General features: G+C 42.8%; 1 protein-coding gene across 1 annotated transcript in view; it reads right to left on the bottom strand.

Moving 5' to 3' along the window:
• Window positions 1–1,128: 1,128 nt before the first annotated feature.
• Window positions 1,129–19,419, bottom strand: part of eif3ea (eukaryotic translation initiation factor 3, subunit E, a) — a 32,747-nt gene continuing 14,456 nt past the window's right edge. Inside the window, exons 7-14 of the mRNA XM_046847548.1 lie at window positions 16,550–16,675; window positions 15,891–16,015; window positions 12,734–12,860; window positions 11,926–12,027; window positions 8,260–8,369; window positions 3,177–3,279; window positions 2,540–2,674; window positions 1,129–1,343 (exon numbers count right to left, since the gene is read on the bottom strand). Of these exons, the coding sequence (XP_046703504.1) occupies window positions 1,305–1,343; window positions 2,540–2,674; window positions 3,177–3,279; window positions 8,260–8,369; window positions 11,926–12,027; window positions 12,734–12,860; window positions 15,891–16,015; window positions 16,550–16,675 (867 nt within the window). The 3' untranslated portion in view covers window positions 1,129–1,304. The remainder of the gene's footprint in view (window positions 1,344–2,539; window positions 2,675–3,176; window positions 3,280–8,259; window positions 8,370–11,925; window positions 12,028–12,733; window positions 12,861–15,890; window positions 16,016–16,549; window positions 16,676–19,419) is intronic.

The raw sequence follows: 19,419 nt of genomic DNA, 5'->3' as shown, positions 1-19,419 counted from the left end.
TTTCCTAAAATTATAGAAAACTGGTCAAGGAAAAATGACCAGAACAGAAGCAACAGAACAGCGTGTACCTTTGCAGTTCCACAGAACATTTAGCCAAAAGTTCAAGCTTTTAAAGAGAACAACGCCAAACAGAAAGGTCACGTAATGGCATGGACCCAACAACAAAAAAAAAAACCTTAGTCGACCTTTTGCCTGTTTGTTTATTTATTTATTTTGAGTAAAGTGTCAGGCTTTGTGGTAGAGAGGTTTCCTTACCACATGTCGAATGTTGGTCTGGACATCGTACTAAAACAACATTTGATACAGCACTCTTAAGGTTCATGTGATAATTAAGGGGTGCATGGGTTGTATTTTTGTAATGTGTCATGGCACAGGACGGGCAAAAGAACCGGTAAACCAATTACTTTATCCACCTCCACCTCCTCATTTCGTGGCTGGCCGCCTTTCGCGCTCCCTCTCTTTCTCCCTCTCCCTCGCACACACTGTTGAAGCAAAGGTGATGTCAGCGTTTTCGCTGTCTGGCTGCACGCCTGAACACTATGGCAGCTGTGAACCCCCCCCCCCTTCACTCATCCAGAAAGACAGCGCTCATAAATGTGTCAGCTGATGGCGAGGCCAAAATAGACAGACATGCATCGTGCCCACTGTGTGAGAGAAAGAAAGAGAAAACAGAAAAACTGCAGCTGTTGTGATGCATAGAGTATGAGATAAGAAGGAAAGGGAGGGAGGTATAAGAGGAGGGGGCATTAAGCTGATTGTGCTGTTGGCTAATGCAGCCTGATGAGTCTAGAGAGTCACTTTGTGCATACAGAAGGCAAACTGGCATCGGATTCGTATCGAGCAAGTTGACATCACCTCTTTATGCCTCCTTCCGTGACGTTCCTCCAGTGGATGAGTGGTGGCTCACTACGGTAGAGGGCCGTAAAAGTCGGCAGACTAAACACTCGTTCATCATTACGGTTCACGGACGTGGCGTTTTTGCGAAAAACGTGGCCTAGAACCGCGTCCCACTCAATGACTCAGTGTGCTCATTAAAACTTCATCTATTATACACAAAGGAGTGTGACCACTACAGCCTCAACCACCATTTGTAATGTCCAGAAATAAAAGGCAAAGTACGGGGTGAGATGGGTTTTTGTATTTTTTTTTATTGAACACCATATGCATTGAATTGGGGTTAAATAAAGGTTTCCTGACTTTGAGGTGCAACGAGAAAGAAAACAACGTGTTCAGGAGCATAATGGGAATGCTGGAGAGTAACAGGAAGTTAAAAACGGCTGCACATGATTCGTTCGCAGTACTGCTCAATAGAAGCCTGAGTCCTGACCGGCCCAGTTTGGAGTCTGCAGGGAAGAAAGAAGACAGATCCTGTGTTAATTATACAATGCACAGAGAGGTCAAGTGATGTGTTTATGGCTGGTTGTAGAGTTGATTTTGGCTAACTGATCCATCTGTGTACAGAGAGAGGAGGAGAAAAAAAAAAAGTCTACGATATAAATCAGAACGCTTAGAGCTGCTGGAAAATGCTGGCAGAACAGTAATACAACCATACCTCAACAATTATTTGATTTAGCATCTATAAAAAGTAATCACTTAATGAGGAAAAGTGATAAAGTTTAAGGTATAAATAAAGATTTTAATGTTTAATCAGCTACTTTTACTAAGTAATAATGGAGTTTTAGAAATTAAGGCCCACTTATGTTTTTAAAAGGTGATTTTGACACTTTAATAATAAAAATAATCTCCCCTTATCACTGTAGATATACAAATAGATAAATAAATTGTTAGTTCACCCAGCCGTACAACACACACGCGCGCACACACACACACGTCTGTAGAATCGAGATCAAATTGTTAATACCACAACTATGTTGTACAGAGTCCTGAATGTTGTATTTGGCAGCATTCTTTCCTTTTGTGTTTAGAAGGGTTACTTCATACCCCATGGCCTTTGAAAGGTCTATTAATGTGTACTTGGTCCATTTACAACTTTTATTTCAATACAAGTTTTTTAAATCTTTGAATCAGAGCCACACACAACGTGAAGGTTAATTCTTTTAGAGTCTCAGCAAGCCATTTGACATACAACACACATGCACACACACACAAAGATCAAACAGTGAGTGCCTGGACCCCAAGCAAAACATCTGTGGTGACTCCTAAGTGCAGAGAGCTTCAGCTCAGAGTTCACAGAGAGCTTGGTGTGTAAGAGTGTGTGTTATTTACTCTATAGAACTGAGTCACTGGACTCGGGCCCTCTTCTTTACGGCTGCGCTGCCATCTACCTTGTTATTAGTGCTTTGAAGAAGAATGGCATGATGAAAGCGCCTGCTCTGTTAAACTTGCTCTTACTGGTTTATACCGTGTAAAGATAGCTCCGAGTTGATAGCTGTTCAACATTCTTCAGACTCTGTTCTCTGGACAACATCATTTGCGCGTGTAAACTACAGGGCTCGAGTTAAACAGGGAGAGATGAGACCAGATAAAAGTTGGACCGAGCGTGTGTGTGCGTGGGAGAGAACGAGAGAGGAGTTCTGACCTCATTCCTGTTGCTGTGGCTCAGCTTCTTCTCGATATTCATGGCCAGCATCTGGCTGCGGAACGACAAGCTCTTGGTCTTCTCGATCACTTGCTGGTACGGCGACACGGCGTTGTTGCCCATCACCACGTGACCCTGCAGAATGTATTACAGATCTAAACAGATTCGAAGCAACCAATCCCTTGTGGGTTCCCACATGCACACCTCCATCACTACCCACCATTTAAAAAAAAAAAAAAAAAAAAAAAAAACTCTGGGGGGAGGGGGGTAATTTTAGGCCAGACCATTATAAAGCTGTGTGATTTAGGAGATTACAGAGGGCCCGCCCCATGGTGGGTTTGTTATGACATTCAGAAAAGGCCTAAATAATACATCTTTCCAGCGTTGGTGGAGGCAGATGTCTGGTGGAAGTGAGGTGGAACCCTTCATTGAGCCACTTGGACAGAGTAATGATTGGCTGATTGTGCCATGTAACTTAAGTCAAAATGAATCATGGGAAATGCTTTGATAGAAAAATAGACTACAAGCGTCAAATAAAAAAAAAGGGGGTGGTGGTGGTGGTGGGGGCAATGAACATTCAATACACCACTCAAGAGAATTCGAAAGAGTAAATAAATATGAGCAGAGAGCCTCTTACCAGTTTGGAGTCGATTTTAGCATCCAGCCTAGCATTACGAATGAGGTTAACAATCCATCGTTCTGCCTCCTCGGGAGTCATGTTCAGCTTGTCTGCCAGCATGCTGCACAGAAACAGAGGCCATTATGTGCAACGTAGTAACCCTTCATAACCATGTGTCTCATCCTTCTCCCCAAACACATATGTAAACGCAAATCAAAGCAATACAAAGACCTGTTTTGATGTGCACGCTGGAGAAAAGAGTCCCGTCAAAATTAAACTTTTGGAACAAGTACTGGAGAGTGACAAATGCCTTTCATTATGTAAGCAAGGCAATAATGATGATTCACGCCAAGACTAAGAAGCCCATAAAAAGAAATACAATGACATCACTGAGAGGAGATGGAGTGAGGGCGAGGTAATGGTGACAGACAAATGAAAATGACCTTCCAAAAGAAGAGATGAGATGAAGTGAGTCTCGAGAGCGAGTCCATTAGAGATGGGATGATACACTGGCCCTTGAATCAACGGGCCATTTTTGAGATCCTCTATTGGCCTCTAACTCACTCCTCTGACATGTCGGAGTAGACCTGTCCCTAAATGAACGAACGAAAGCCAAGGGAGAGTTTGGAGGCCGAGATGGGGAGAGAATGAGTTTTGCTTTACAAAACTCTACTCTGTGCTCCAACTCCATATCTTCTATGCAAAACAGTATATTTAAAGTAATGTTTGAATCTTGGGGGGTTTATAGAAGTAGGTAGGTAATGAAAATAAGGCAGATGTGTTCGGAAAATGTATAAACCCAAAACACACACACACACGAGTCTCTCATCAGTGGTCAGCTGATGGTCTCTTCCCAGTGATGGGCAGAGTAAAGTGGAAGACACAAAGGACATACAGCAACAGATAGCTTACTTATTGGGAATTTCTAGGACTGCACTCCAACATATCATTCCCTGAATGTGCCTAAGCCAAGTGATACAATCGTTTGAACCACCTTCATTTGATTCTTCCACATCTTTATACATCTACTATAAACTGGTGGTGCCATATTGACTGAACAAGGTGTAAATACTGTAAGATATGTACATAGAGGGAGAAGAAAAAAAAAATTAAGAAAAAGAATTCACAAAATAGGATATAACGTCTCCAAAGCAACGAGAGGTTTCAGACAGCTGTGCAAACAAAGTGTTCTGAAGCTGCAGGAGGTGAAATCATGGATTACTACCATGGATCACTCATCCCCAGCCCAAACTGCAGGAGCAGATTACATCCACATACCTTCTATAAAACACTTTTTTATGCAGTCTGGGCTGAGCCTGGCAAAACTGACAGCTGACATAATTTACTAGTGCTCCAACCTGCACAAAATGGCACATGACAAAGTAGATTGCTCATAGAGCTTATTATTTAAGACCTAACCACCAGCAAAAGTGGCAGTTGTCAAAATTGCAAGGGCCAAGGTTGTGATGGTTAACACATGTCCAAACTTAAGCCGAGACCCTGTTGACATTGGAAACAGGATTAGATGTCGACACCAGAGCACTTTCGCGTTTCTGAAAAGCACAGCACAGCATAGAACAAAGTAGTGATTACTAACTGCATACCGAAAGGCGCTGGAAACCGGACCGAACCCTCGGTCATGAAGTTTGCTGTGCTTCTGTCAATAGGAAGCTGATCTAAACTCTGGTCCTTGTCAAATGCAGAATGGTGAGCATCAAAGGATTCCTTAAAGAATACCTCCGATTCCTTCCGGGGGTGGTTGATTGTGGCAGGAGGAAGCAAACATTTCTTCAGTCATTTGATCAGTGAAGTCAGACACAGAGATTGGATCAAAATAAACACCAATGCGTGTCTTCTGAAGGCAATAGACCAGACAGCGCTTGCACATGCTCAGTGCTCAGATCCGGGTCAGGCCCTGCATCTAGCCGCAGAGAGGACCGGCACGCACTCATCTAATTTAAACCAGGGGGAAATGCACCAAAAGCAGCGTTATTAGACCTGATTCTGCTTAAACTTATTATAAACATATTTTAGTGTGAATTGCCAAAGGAGATGAGACAGAAAGTGAAATGGGACTGGGGGAGGGGGAAAAAAAAACCCCAACACAAACAGGAAGAAAAGTAGAAGCATAAACCTTCAATGCTTAGTACCAGACATAGTTGCTTGAGCCCGACTGCCCTCTCCTGCTCTAGTCTCATTTTACGCAGCTCTAACCAAAATCCCCAGGGGAAGGAGCGGCTGTAAGGATCATTTTCATTTTGACCCCCTTCCCCACACCGGCTCCTGAGCACTGATTATCCAATTCCAATTGCTGGATGGTGGAATTGAGGCGACCCGTCTCACTCCAGGAGCCTCACACTAGGCGGAGAGGTCAGGCATTAAGCAGAGGAGAAATGATAGACTCCATACAATTGCTCTCTTTTTTTTAAACATAGCTGAGAGTAACAAATGCATTGTTAAACACTTCCATATGAAGGCATTGAGGGATTCCAGGCCATTTTGAAGAGACCCCCAAGTACATGCTGCAGAATTGACTCCGAGACGCTGACCCTTTTATTTTGTGCTGAAAAACCAAAATATGTTCAAGTGGTGCTGGTTTTAGTGATTTAATTGCAACGTGGAGACATTCTTGATTTTGCATTAAAATTTTGGATTTCCCAATTCATTTTTCAGGCATGCGCTGACAAGATTACAGAGATGCTTCAACAACTTTCGCATCTGGCTTACAAAACTGGTCCTGTGCAAAGGAGTGTTAGAATTCCCCGGAGTAATCCAATCTTATCAACTAACCACGTACGACATGAAAAACACTAAGAGGATGGCGGTGGGAAATCCACTGGTCCAAGTTCACTGGAGATTTCGCAGGTCTGGACAAAAGGGATATGTGTGGCTACAATGATCATTCTGAAATAAATCATGGCATCGCACTTCCACTGGGTCCCTCTGCGTAAAAATGACTACTATTCTTAGATCCACTCTACTTTCAGCCAATGCTGAGGGTAAAAAACAAGCAAAACGTTTTATTATGTTCAGAAGCTATAAAAATGTCTTCATTATAACACAAGCCTCAGATTCATACGAATAAACGCTCTGGTGAAAAAAGGGCTTCTGGATAATGTGCTAACGACATGCCGTCGTAAATCAAAAATAGAAAAATCTCCGGGTCTCAACAAATCTCATTCAGTAGACATTAAAAACCCGCTACCATGACGTCCAAGCCATACTATTTTGATCTTAAAAGAACACACAGGATCAGAGTAAATCATAGTTCCAATTTCCACTTCTAGTAGAGCTTTTACCATTAACCTTTGCGGTCTTTAACAAGTAAACAGATCCTCCTGGAACATGGCTGCCAAAAAGATTCAGGACTCTTCACTGAATCAATTCCAGACTATTGACAACTCGAGGTTTTGAACGGAGACCGATCGAATTCCATGCTTCAACCTTGACTACAAACCTTGCTTGAGTTTACAGAGCTGTCATAGGGAGAAATCAAGGTGTCCCAAGCAGTTTGTAACAATTTCGGTGGATTTGTGAAATGACTCGTATAAAAAAAAAAAAAAAAACGATGCGGATCGAACAGATGTCTTCCATTTTTTAAAATGTACAGCCTACTGACTTACGATGACTCTTTTATTAAGTGTGTTACTTTACTTGTGTGTGAGCATGTGTCTGTTCTGAGGGTGTACGGTCTTTTTCAATATTAACTTAGCCAAACCACTGAAATAGTGGTCAAGTGTTTTCCGCTGCACATGCAGGAGAATTTAGGGGAGATGGGGGGTAAACAATGCCGGACAGATGCTCATAGGCTACTAGTTATGAAAAGCTCAAACAGTCCAGTGTGTACTGCTGTTTTCCTGATCTGTATTCTGTCACTAAAGCTCTAATAAGAACCAGGCGGAGGGAAACCAATGACAACCGCCTAAAACCTCCCTCTCATTCCAACTGCTTCTTTTCCACCAATGGAAAAACCTGGGCATCCAAAAAAACCATTGCGTGTCTCCTCTGGAAACCTACAATGCTGTGTATATACCATAAAAAAGAGCAATAAAGCAGAGTAAATAGAGTAAAGTGGCAATAAAACACCTGCCACACTCGACCAAATGTAGGATAGGTTTGTAGAGCTGTCCACAAAACATGACTCAGTGAGAACCATTACTAAAAGCAAGCACTATTCAGCTCAGAGTTCCAGGCTGTAAATTTATTTAAAGAGAATTCAACAAGATGAATAGAAGGAGGAGGGGGGGGGGGGGGTATTTAGGGGTGGTTGATTCAACAGGAGAGGACCGGGTGCAGAGCCAGGCCTCCTGAGGATAATATGTTAACCCTCTAGAACTGGTTCAGAACAAATGAGTAGATGTGTCTGTGATGTCTGGTTCTTTCTCTGTGTGTGGTATTTGGTGTATATTTAAAGCATGTGAGTATAAGGCCTAGATGCTGGCAGCCTGGATCTGGTCATACCTCCTCCAGCACACTGTCTAATAAAAAGAGCTGAGTGGAGTGGGAGCTCTGAGCAGAAACCGGAAGCAATCCCACATTGTGGACACATTTGGAAACCTATACTGGTGTAGAGTTAATAATATACACCACTTTGTCCAAAATGTGTGTACACCTGCTCATTATGCCCTCTATTTCTGATCTTAGTGATGTTGACTTGGAATGATTTTTAGATTAAAAAAATAAATAAATAAATAAAATAAATAAATGAACAAACCACAACAAGCAAACATCCAGCGAGTGCCAGTTCTGTAGGACTATAGTAACTCAAATTTCTCTTTAAAAACAAGCAGAATTGCATCTCAGAACACAATACACTTTAAACCAGAAGACGGACGGACAACAGATCGGTTCTCGCTCCTCTCGCCCTCAACAGGATTCTGAAGCTACAGCGTGAGTTCATCAAGCACAGGTACAAAACTGGCAGTAGAAGATTGGAAAAACATTGTTTTGTCATGTCAGTGTTCCTGAGGCTGGATGAGCGAAAGTCAGAAGCATATTCAAAAATAATAATTGATATGCTTATACAGAGCATACAAATACTACTTCATACACCCCTAGGAAACGAGACATGTGCTATCTCCAGCCGGGTTAGGAGTCCTACCTGATGCTGATGCACTGGTGAATTCTGCAGAAGGTCTCAAAGATGAACAAGCGAGCATTTTCAATGAAGTCCTCAAGGCACGCCACCAAGAAGAAATCATTCACCAGCACCTTTGGGAAATAGAACAACTGGATTAGGAATATTGTTATGTGGTGAAAGTAACGAGAGAATAAAGTTGTTTCCAAATCTAATGTGGTACAGAGGAACACTTACAGGACAAAGAGTAAAACACAGTTTTAGAAACTCTTGAGAAATCAAAACTGGGCTTTTTGCACTTTTTTGGACTCTAACCATGTAGCAACTGGTTCAACAGTGCGTATCCACAACTGGTAAAATGAGTTCTAATGAGAACGAATACTCATTAAATGGAGATTTAAATATAACATATGAAAAGTGTATCCTGAGTGTATGATTATAGAAACGGTCGGGTTTAACACATCCATGCTGAAGTTCACTCAAATAGTTTACTCTGGCAGTTAGTATGAAGGAAGAAAGTCCCCCCCAACAAAAAAAAAAAAAAAAAGGAAGAAAAATAGAAGAACGATTTAGGGCCATTCTCGCCACGCCAAATCAACCGCAAATCTTGGAATTCCACAGTCTCCACATGAAACAGAACAGGAACAAAGCCAGCCACCCAATCAGCCACAGCGGCTTTAACTTATCACTGCACATATCGCGCACTGCCGCAGGGTCCGGCGAGCTCCATGGTGGAACCAATTTACACTGCCACCGCGTTCACACGGATCTTCTGCTATGTAACTGCCAGGTTCTGAGTAACACACGCACACGCCCCCCTGCTTCTCTGCGTTAGCTTTAGTGTCCTCTTCAGTGAAGACCTGTGTTTACCATGACATTTATGAGAAGTACGATGATATATAAGACATTACAATCAATTACATCAAGGAAAACCTTTTCCGTTTTTCTATACATACAGATATTGTTTGCAATAGATATGATATTTTTGTCATATCGCCGACAGTTCAGTGCATTCCACAGCGGTAAAGGCATGTGAGAGCTCCTGCTGTCGCTGCATGGTTCACGTACAGTCCTCGTCCTCCAGTTCTGTTTGCTTAGGCTCTGCTCTCCGCTATCTCGGCTGTTCTGACTGAAGACGTCCCAACTACACGGCCATATCAGCCGGCGCGTGTTTTACTGTCGTCAATGCTTATCTTAACCTAAAAGAACCCCAGATGGCTTAAGTGCCATAATTACTGTCATCTGTGTTTCAGGAAAGACCCTCAGATTCTGAAAAGGCATAAAATGTCCTTTTTTCCCCCCTCTTTCTTCCCCCTGGAGGCAAATTTACTTTGAAAAGTATCACACACCCCCCAAAACGGGGTTCTCAACTTCAGGCCTAGACGCTGCAGAACAGCTTCAGGTTTTCCTGACGTCCAACACGGATCCAGCTGGTGAGACGCTTTATAAAGAGCTGATGAGCTGGATCAAGCAGGTTAAGCGCTGGAAAAGCTCAAGATTACACTTGACCCGAGTCTATTGATGCAACTAGTCAACTTGGCAAACAAAACCTGTAAATCTAAGTTCTGCGTGATTGGACCCAAACCGCAGGCCGTTAGCAGTAACTGCAGTAGAACAGGAACGTCTCGAGGCTATTTGATACACGTCTAACATTTTTTCAGTCAAATCTTTCCTGAAGAATTGCCTTTTTCACTGCTTGTGTATTAACGAGTTTAAAATCAAACTATTTAAACCTACAGCATCTATTAGCATCAAACGCCTCATAAGTTAACGGCCGAAAACGAGAAAAACGGCTGACTATTCGGTACTGCTGTAGAACTGAGCTTGAATTAAACTGAAAACTGGGCCGACATCTAGCACCTCATCTGTTAAAAGTCAAGCAAGAAAACTGAAGGGCTTTTTTTGTACGTAAATAATAATAAAAAAAAATCGTCGAACTTAACAATGAAACGGGACCCTCGCTAAACCAGCGACATGATTTATAAACATTTACTTCTGTGAGGAAGCCCATGCAATCATGCCAGATGTTTTTCATTCCGAGCGTTTATCGTCAAGGAGCAGAGATGAAAATGAGACTAAAATCACCCGCAGTCGATCCTTTTATGTTCATGCAGGTCCAAATGATCAAACCATTAGGGAAATCTCGATTATGCGCCGCATGCTAACAGGACAAGTCTTCTGAGAGTAGCCATAATTAGCACACCTGCCCGATCGTGGAGTAACACAGCCCTCCGGCTAGCGGACTTCCCCGAACTAGCTTTGCTCTCTTCCCTACAGTGAAGAGTTCAAGCCGGCCGCTGCGTGAACGCGCAATGAGTCGTGACTCTGATTAAATATGCCTAGGGCTTTAACAGAAGATTTCGAAACTGCTGAGAAAGGTTTACACCGAGTTATTGATTATGCAATGAGCAGGCGGCAGAATCGGCACCGTTTCAGGAAATTCAGAGTATAAACCCACTTGATCTTATTAACCATTCTGCTTAAACTTTGGGACGGTAGAACTGTTGTGTTTACTTCACCCAAGAGTTTCCATGTATTTCTGCACTCGGTCATAGCAGCGCTCTCCAAGGACATATATGAATGTGATCCTATTTAGGATTTGGCCACAGGGATTTAACGTAGCACGTTGCTAAACAAATTTAGGTTGAAAAGTAAAGTTTTCCAGGGTCAGTGCAGCGCCGCGAACGTGCCAGGCTGGCTCATGACCCCAAAACACAGCAGCCAAAAGCTATTACTTACAGACCGTGTTCCATGAACGGGATGATAAACCAAAATATGAGGGGAAAATATAATGTAAGCAAACGTCCCTGGAAAGTGTGAAGGTGTCTGCGAGTACCGTGCCAATGAAATTCTGTTGTTTTTTTGGAACACTATACATTGCAGTTAGGTTTTACTAAAATTGTTCTGCTGGCACAAAAAGACACCGCTTTGACCGTAAACATAGATGTGTACGACGCAGCAAATCAGGAGGTGAAATCTAATGCGGAGATCGCCACGATGGCCCATTATAAACCCGCTCAGAAAATATAAACATCTGAACCGCAGCAGGCTCTTTTCAGTGCATGGGCCGACCTCAACACAGCAAAAGTGCTTTTGTTAACCATGCCACTGATGGACGATTACTGGGCATCATAAAAAAAAGTTTAGAGACGGTGAGTCAGAGGCTTTTCTCCATCCTTTCTCTCTTTCTCTAAAGAGCAGGGCACAAACACTCAGAGTAAAAAAAGAGAGGGGGCTTTCAGAGCCATGTTGGGACCCCGGCAAAAAAAAAAAAAAAAAAAAAAAGGGGCCGTCTGTGGGCAAGTGCGGGTTATGATATAGCATCAGTAATGACTTTCACCGCAGCTTGGGAAAGTTCGTAGGACTCCAATGACCAGCCGCAGCTCTGGGCTGCGTGTGGTTTCATTACAACTCGTCATAAGGTTAAAGCCAAGGCGTCATGGAAGCAAATTGAAAAGTTGCAGGCTTTCCGTGGTTAGAAAAGTCAAGCTGCGTGCACTCAACTGGTTAAGAGGCTGTGAGTCTTTTTGGGAACAGAGTCCGTTTTAAGCATCAATGAGCCCGTAAAAAAAATAAAATAAAATAAATAAAATAAATAAAATAAATCATTGCAGAATCACTTGGCTTTTTCTATGGGCATGACAGCCTTGTAAACACGCTAATAAATACGAATGTGCATCTGGCACTTACCGACTCGCACTCCCTGAGTTTCTTCTGAGCGCCGTCGAAATCGAAGTTCACATACAGGCATTCCACGAACTCCGTGATGGGGTCCTTGTAGGTGTACGACTCCTTAAAACGACAGGGGGGAAAAAGGGTGATGTTTCTCAGTTATACGTCAGTATGTGCCTGTGTATTTATCCACAGCGGTCAGTTCTTTTACAGTGCCACATTCTACGCTCCGAAACTATAAACACGTCCGAGATGAAAGGATCTGAGCAATGCATTGAGCAGATGAGCCTTAATGGGATATGTGATCCAGGTTTTTTGGATCTTCCCTGGATATAAATTCCATAAATGCTCAAGAAGTTTCTTGAGAGACAAGTGAGCAGCCCGGTGAGTGCATTGGGCCAGATGTTAAAGAGATTACACAGCTGGAGAGGGGTCATATTCAGATTTTAGTATTACGGATCGCCTAGGAAGCTACTGCTGTTGGATGACGATGCTAGACTCCATTTATCAAAACTAACAGAATTACAGAAGTGGCTGTCCAGCAGCTGCACAAGATGCACACATGATAGTCTTCAAGCGCAATGGTAGTTTGGGCATGAAATTAAAACCGGTGCTTTGTTTAGCTGTTTATTGCAAAACCAAACGATTTATCATTTGAAGCTGAGAAAATACACATGCCATCAACACTGATTTCCCTGGTGTGCTCAGACTTCATTCGGCTTACAAAATGAACAACCACATGAATCACATTGCATGGTGTTCCTTAAGAAGGGAGTTTTAAATAAGGTAATCAGGAGTCAGTTGATGACAAGGCAGAGTCCATTACCTGCTGGATAACTTTAACCAGATCCTTCAAGACCTGCCTACGCTTGCGAACATCCTTGTTAGTGATGACAGCTGTGGTCAGGTAGCGCAGAATGTGTGGGCACATGGTCTGAATGGCATTCAGATACCTGGGGAAAAAACAAAAACAAAGGCAATAAATGTCAAACACTTTGAGAGTCGTCTGTCTTTTACGAATATCGGAGAATAAAAGAGAAAAAGCAACCCATAATGGTGAAAGCATCTCTGTTTAATGGTGGAAAGACAGGGAAAACCCCAGTCTAGATACGGATCACTGGCAAAAGACCTGGCCAGTAGCTGAAATACTACCCACCAGAGGCTTGTTTTTTAGCTACAGGTCAACTAGCTGTAGGCTGAGTGCGAAACAAAGCGTTGAGAAGCACTGCTATTACAATCCAATACAGTTCCTTCCATCAGCCTGAATACAGAATGTGTCCTTCTCTCATAAGTGGGGCAAAAAAAGAAAAAAAGGGAAAGAAAAAAAAAAAAAAAAAAAAAACTACAACAGATGCCTTGTCATAAGTCTGAGAGCTCCTTTTAAGGTGCACTTAACATATCGAGTCGATTCAAAGGACAATATCCGCGTCTGTAGTATCTGAACCAACATCTTTGACCTCCGGCTTCCTCCCCCACCGCCTCCTCTTCTGAGGATCAAATTAAATTTCAAAGAGGAAGTCAAGTTGCTTGGTCTTGGCCAGCCCCTAAAGCTCTTATGAGTCCGAATGGAGAAACACATGTTCTAAGGAGGTGGAGGAGTAGCGGATGGTTTAATTAGTCAAAGCAATTAAAGGGATGAGGGGACTGTGGCACTTCAGATGTCGGGAGTAAAAACAGCAGTGGCGTAGCCCTATCATTCTCTCCCTCCCGTCTTTGTAGTGGTGTGAGTCCGTAGCAAACTGCACCACTTTGTACTGTGTTTGTGATTAACTTACACCTACTCCCTCTCCCGGGGTGGGGGGTGATCACCAGTCTGCTCACATGAGTCATGGTGCTATTTTAGGCATTCGCATTCTGTAATGCGCTTTAATAAGCCAATAAATCATTTTTAAAAAAAGAACACAAGGATTTAAAGTGTAAGTTTCTATCGACTTTGTCACTCTGTCAGAGTCAAAGAAAGGAGGGACTTTATAGAGCTTAAAGAAGTGAATGGTAGCGTGGTTCTAATTTCACCATGTGTGTGTGTGAGAGAGAGAGAGAGAGAGAGAGAGAACGCTGGGATTAAAGGTTAATCAAATGAAACACTTATGCAGCGAGGGTCAGTATAGTACAACTTGTCATTTATGCTGTTTGCAGCTACCTCGTACAGGGTTTTTGCAGGTTTCACAAAGTCAAATTCTAAAAACTTTAAGACCTTTTTAAGACATCAAGAATAAAATTTACCCAAACCCTAAATTCATTTTTATCTTGGTGAGCATCGCTGAACTTGCACATCCCCGTAGCTGAAACTCCAATACAACCTGAGAGAGATTCGCACCAATAACAAAAAGCTGACAAACTTTTGTACGTTGATCTGATGGTCATAAAACAGCGAATTATATTCGTCCAAGCCCGTTCTAAAGTGCTGCAGGAGAATTTCAATGAGCTTTCAAAGCAGCGTTACATGGACATCGGAAAAGTACCTGACCTGTTTAAAATGATTTAAGACCGAAAACAGAAAATGTAAGACTGATCATAGGCGATCTGATAATATTCTCACTCTAACAGCTCCACAATGCATTTCAGATCTGATCTTCTGGATCATATATAGTTCTGTTTCAGCCCCACTGTACTGTACCATTACGGAGCTCTTCTGAAGGCTTGTGATGTAAAACATCGATCTGCAACACTTGTCACAATAAATGTAACTATAATTTAACAATATTAACCAAAATATCTTCAGACAGTGCAGGATTTCATCAATCTAAACCACCAATCAATAGCAGCACAACTCCACTGCGATAACTGATAATGCAGTGCAGAAGACTGTCCATAATTACTGCTTTTTTTGTTGGGGAAAACAGTTAAAATGTTTTTATCACAGAGCTGCAAATGAGTGTATAGCACAAAAGGCGAGAGAACCTTCTACGGCTATAAAAGGACAGAACGGCGCATGACTTAAAGAGTCCCACCACAAATTAGAAGTACCTATTTGAAGGAGTTAACTGTAGTATAACGACTCCACCGGTATAATGAGCATCGAAGTCCAAAGTGTTGTTGTACAGCCAGCTGTCTTGGATTCGAGCTGCAGTAAGTGGATAAGTTTTGATGAAGCTTGTTGCTGTGGCCTCGACCAGCAGGTCAAACAACCACACGTCACTAGCCCACTGGATCCGGCCCAAAGGAAGCAAGCGGTCACCATCAGGAGAAAAAAAAGCCAAGCCTCACCGAGGTTTTCCAGCCTGCAACAGCACAACAAGCGACCTCAAGCTATCCTTACTACGGCCACTATGGTGAAGCACTTATTACTAATTACTAGTCTGGCGTTCCAGTCATCTGTGCTGAAAAAAATTGCTACTGAAAGGCAGATAAGCCTAATCTTGAGCGTCTACATACATATATTTTTTCTGAATACAAGTGGAGTGTAAATTTAACCTAGTTAGAGAATTTCACCTTTTGCAATACAATATTCTAAAGTCAGGTGTCGGAAGGAATGAAAGACAACGTCTAAAAATAACTGAATAAATAATCAAAATAATAAAAAATAAAAAAAGCAAAATGGGGGAGAGAAGCCTTAAAGCTCCTTTCTTCATGAGGTCCTTCCTTGGTTTCATTTACATAATGAACCCTGCTGTAAAAACTATCGATTTTTCATCTGCGGCCATCAGCTGAGTCAGAGCTCCTATTCCAAGTCCAAGACGACCCATCAGCTGAGCCATCCATTATTTTCAGGGCTCATCTGTGAAACTCAATGCCTTGTTTTCACTGTCGCCCCCCCGTAGTCGCGCTTGTTTGAGTGTCCGTGTGCGTGCGTGTCCATACACACTCGCGTGCGAGTCTGTGCATGGAGCGGTGGTCTGAGGCACTGGACTGGTCGGCACAAGATCAGGGCTTTCCGACCTAACCGCCCCCCCGGCCCACCCACCCCACCTCATCCGGTTTCATTAGAACCAAAGTCAAATAAAATCCCCAGACGACAATGTACAGCTGCTAAAGGTGCTTACTGTGGCTGGTAGAGGAAAAGCTCAATGATGTTGTCTCGGCCTTTGGGGTGGTTGAAGAACACAAAGAGAGACCAGTGGATCAGCCATGTCCTCTGCTGAAGAGACTGGAGAGGAGAGCTCACCGTCTGAAAAGAGAGAGAAAAACAGACCGTGTGAGAGAGAGAGAGAGAGAGAGAGAGAGAGAGAGAGAGAGAGAGAGAGAGAATAAGAAATGTAATGTAACTGATTAAGGTGATGAAATCCTTTATTTTACTGGATTGTTCAATGCACACGAACTGCTGACTTCTTTTAATCAACGGCACAAGTTCAGTTGTAACTCTCCAAGTTAAATATAAACCCTTTAGAGGTCAGAAAAAGGGGTTTCTGCGAGCCAAACCTCGTGTCTGCTGTTCCAGTTAAAAATCAAACTCTGTTATTGCAACTGTGTGACTGTGGTGTGGCTTGAGGTGTAAGTAAAGTAGGGGGCAAACAGGTGAAATAAACCAGAATAAACCCTAAAGAATGTGGTGGAAAAAGAAAGAAAGAGTGTGAGGGAGAGACAGAGAAAGTGCAGCAATAGTAGTGGTGATAGAGTTTTGCTGAAATGTGAGGCAGTCAATATCATGGCCTATGTAAGGGAATCCGAGTGCAGTATTGAATTCTGAGTGGTGGGGCATTACGTTGTTATCGATAGTCTCTCTCAGGCGGGTGAGGTCCTCCATAGCAGCCTCCCAGTTCTGCATCAGGATCTCAGAGGCCAGCTTTCCCCACAGGGAGTTCAGCGCGTTTCTATCAGTTGCAGGAACCTGCACAAACAACATAATACACACTTAAGCACAAGGAACGAGACGGCGTAATAGAAAACACGCAGACTTTATCTGTTCAAGGTGGGCAGTCATTGCTCTTCAAGGCCGTCACAGTGGATTGGGCTAATGCTATAAACCTCTTGAGCAAGTGGGGTTAAGTCCTCTGCTCATGGGCAGAAAAACAAGAGCTTGCAGACCTACGCAGGATTTGATGTTGAAATCACACAACTTAGTTTTCCCAAAACATTTAGTTAAAAATTCTTAAAAGGCCACATAGTTGAAATGCAGGCAAACTTCAAAAGCATGCCTTCCTGCCAAACACTGCCATAGCTGAAAACTAAACCCTGATACTTGGCTGAAGTGAAACTACTCCAGGATATAATAACATTTATTCATTAGCAGTGGACAAACAGATTCAATTAAGTCATCTTCAGGGAACAAAGCTTGACAGGGAGAGAAATGGTTCATGAAAGGCCGTTTAGCCTTTTATTGAAGCCTCATTTGCTGCACTTTGTGATAAAGCAACCGCTGTGTCACGGACAACCGTTCCACCATCCATCCAGATTACTGGAGTAACTGAAAGCACATTGGCTCAGTGTCTGCTTTTTTTCTTGTTTACTTCATGTCTTAACTCTTAAACAAGACACAGAGAACACAAAGGTTTCTAAATGCGGAACACTTCGACTTTGATTCATCATGATTCACACACTTAGTCAAGACAAAAATCCAATTGGCTACATGGTGGGTTGATTTCTTTCCAAACAGTCTCTCTTGCACGAGTTTAAGTTGAAAAGGTCCCTCGAGGTGAAAGGTGAAGGTCTGGCTCGTCTGAAGCATAATGACATGCATTAAACCACTACGCTCAGGGTCAAATGCTAGTTATGTCAGGGGGAAATGTTCAGTTAGACAGATCAAGTGATCGGGAAAAGGTTCAGAGGGTCGCCGAAAGGGTAAGAAACACAAGGTAAACAAACGTTTTGGATACATTCCCCAGAAAAGTCACCGAAACATGCAGACCATGAACCAGCGAACCACTAAAAGTCGATCTCGGAACCCAGGACTTGAACGGTTAGCACAGTCTGTGTTTAAAACACCAAGGGAGCCCATAACCCTACATCAAAAACAATATCGGTCACAATATGCATGATGCCTTAGTGACACATCACTCATTCAGTTACCCAAAGTGCTGGTTTGTGCTTTAGTGAAGCTAAACCTCTCTGAAGTGCTGAGGTCAGTGCAGGGCCACAGAGCAGTCCCTTCACTCAAGCTTCCTTAATGAAGTGTGCTGCTACTGCTGGACTAAACACATGTGCAAAAGCTTTGATCAGCTCTGTAACAGGGACGAGGCAGGAGCGAGAGGTAGGACACTAATCAACGTCTCCGCTCCACGAGTGCAGGAAGAACGAACTCCAGACATCAGGTCGGGGGAGCTGCTGTCTGGCCTGAGCGACCTAAATCCACTCTATGTAGATGAGCAGAGGCAATTACAAGGCCACTCACCAAGTGTGCTAATAAAATGTGTTTTACTGGCCACATCACATCCCGTATTTTTACTAGACTATTCTCGCACCGACACAGTCATTTAGACCTAATAAAAAGAAATTGATTTCTAATTGAAATATTCTGTTTTCCATTCAGCAGAGAGAAATGTAAACTCTTCACTAGGCTCATCTCTGTATAGACAATCAACTTCAAAAGGCATGAAAACCTCTGTTTTTCATTATGTCCGAAAAGGGAAAGAAAATAAACAAAAACAGCAGCAGATAATCAGCTGCAGGCACGTCGCAGTGCCAAGAGACTGAGTGCTGGACTTCGGGACACAGGAAGCCGTGATAACTCCACAATGCTGGGAGACGGTGACTCAAGCAGGAAATCAGGGCAGGTGTCTGTGCAGATCAACAAAGATCTAAACTTACTGCAGATATGAACGCCCACCCTCCTGCAAACCCCCCCCTTCTCAAGCAGAACTCCTTTTTTTTGTTAAAAAAAACCCACGTCTCCAGTGAGATAGAGCTTGTTCCTCGCTCACTGAGATGAGGAAATGTCTGCTTGTGGTGTTTGGGGCTTAGCGGCCAGCTGATAGTCCACTTCTAGAAGTCCAAGGCTGCAGTCAGGTCTAAGTGGGTTGGTGAGGATGATCATCTCTCTCTGTCTGATGACAGTCTCAATTAATCAAGCTGCTTCTTGCCATGGAAGACAGACCTCATAAAGCATCTGTGCTCTGTTGTGATGGGGACATGGAAATATGCATCGTGCAGATCTGCTGACGTGAACCAGTCTTGTGGTTGCACGCCGTGAATACCATCCCGAAAGGCTTGACGTGAAAAAGGATCGCTTTTAAGAATCAGTTCAGACCTCAGACATTATTTCATGTGGCGTCTTGAATTTTGTTTGACTCTTTCTGCTTATCTTTAGTGCAATACAACAGAGATAAAAAGATTTCCTATCCATCGTTTTGATATATTAGTGTCGTTTATTTATTTATTTTATAATATAATGCACCTGCAATTGTTGCAGTCCTTCTTTACGCATAGAAAGAGATTTGAAGTGCTGAAATTGAACAGCAAAAACACTAGTGCTATTGTACACTGAGTAAAGTGATACAGCACTGAGAGGTCACTTGGGACAAGTAGGAATGAACGCGTGGAACAGAAAAAAAAAATTTAAAAAAGGATGATGTTTACCAGGCGAGAGAAAACATTTTAATAAAGCTGCCGACTCTCACGCTGATTGGTGGTCGCGAA

Source organism: Silurus meridionalis, chromosome 4 (assembly GCF_014805685.1).
Source record: "Silurus meridionalis isolate SWU-2019-XX chromosome 4, ASM1480568v1, whole genome shotgun sequence".
Classification (NCBI taxonomy): domain Eukaryota; kingdom Metazoa; phylum Chordata; class Actinopteri; order Siluriformes; family Siluridae; genus Silurus; species Silurus meridionalis.
This window is presented reverse-complemented; position numbering and strand designations above follow the sequence as displayed.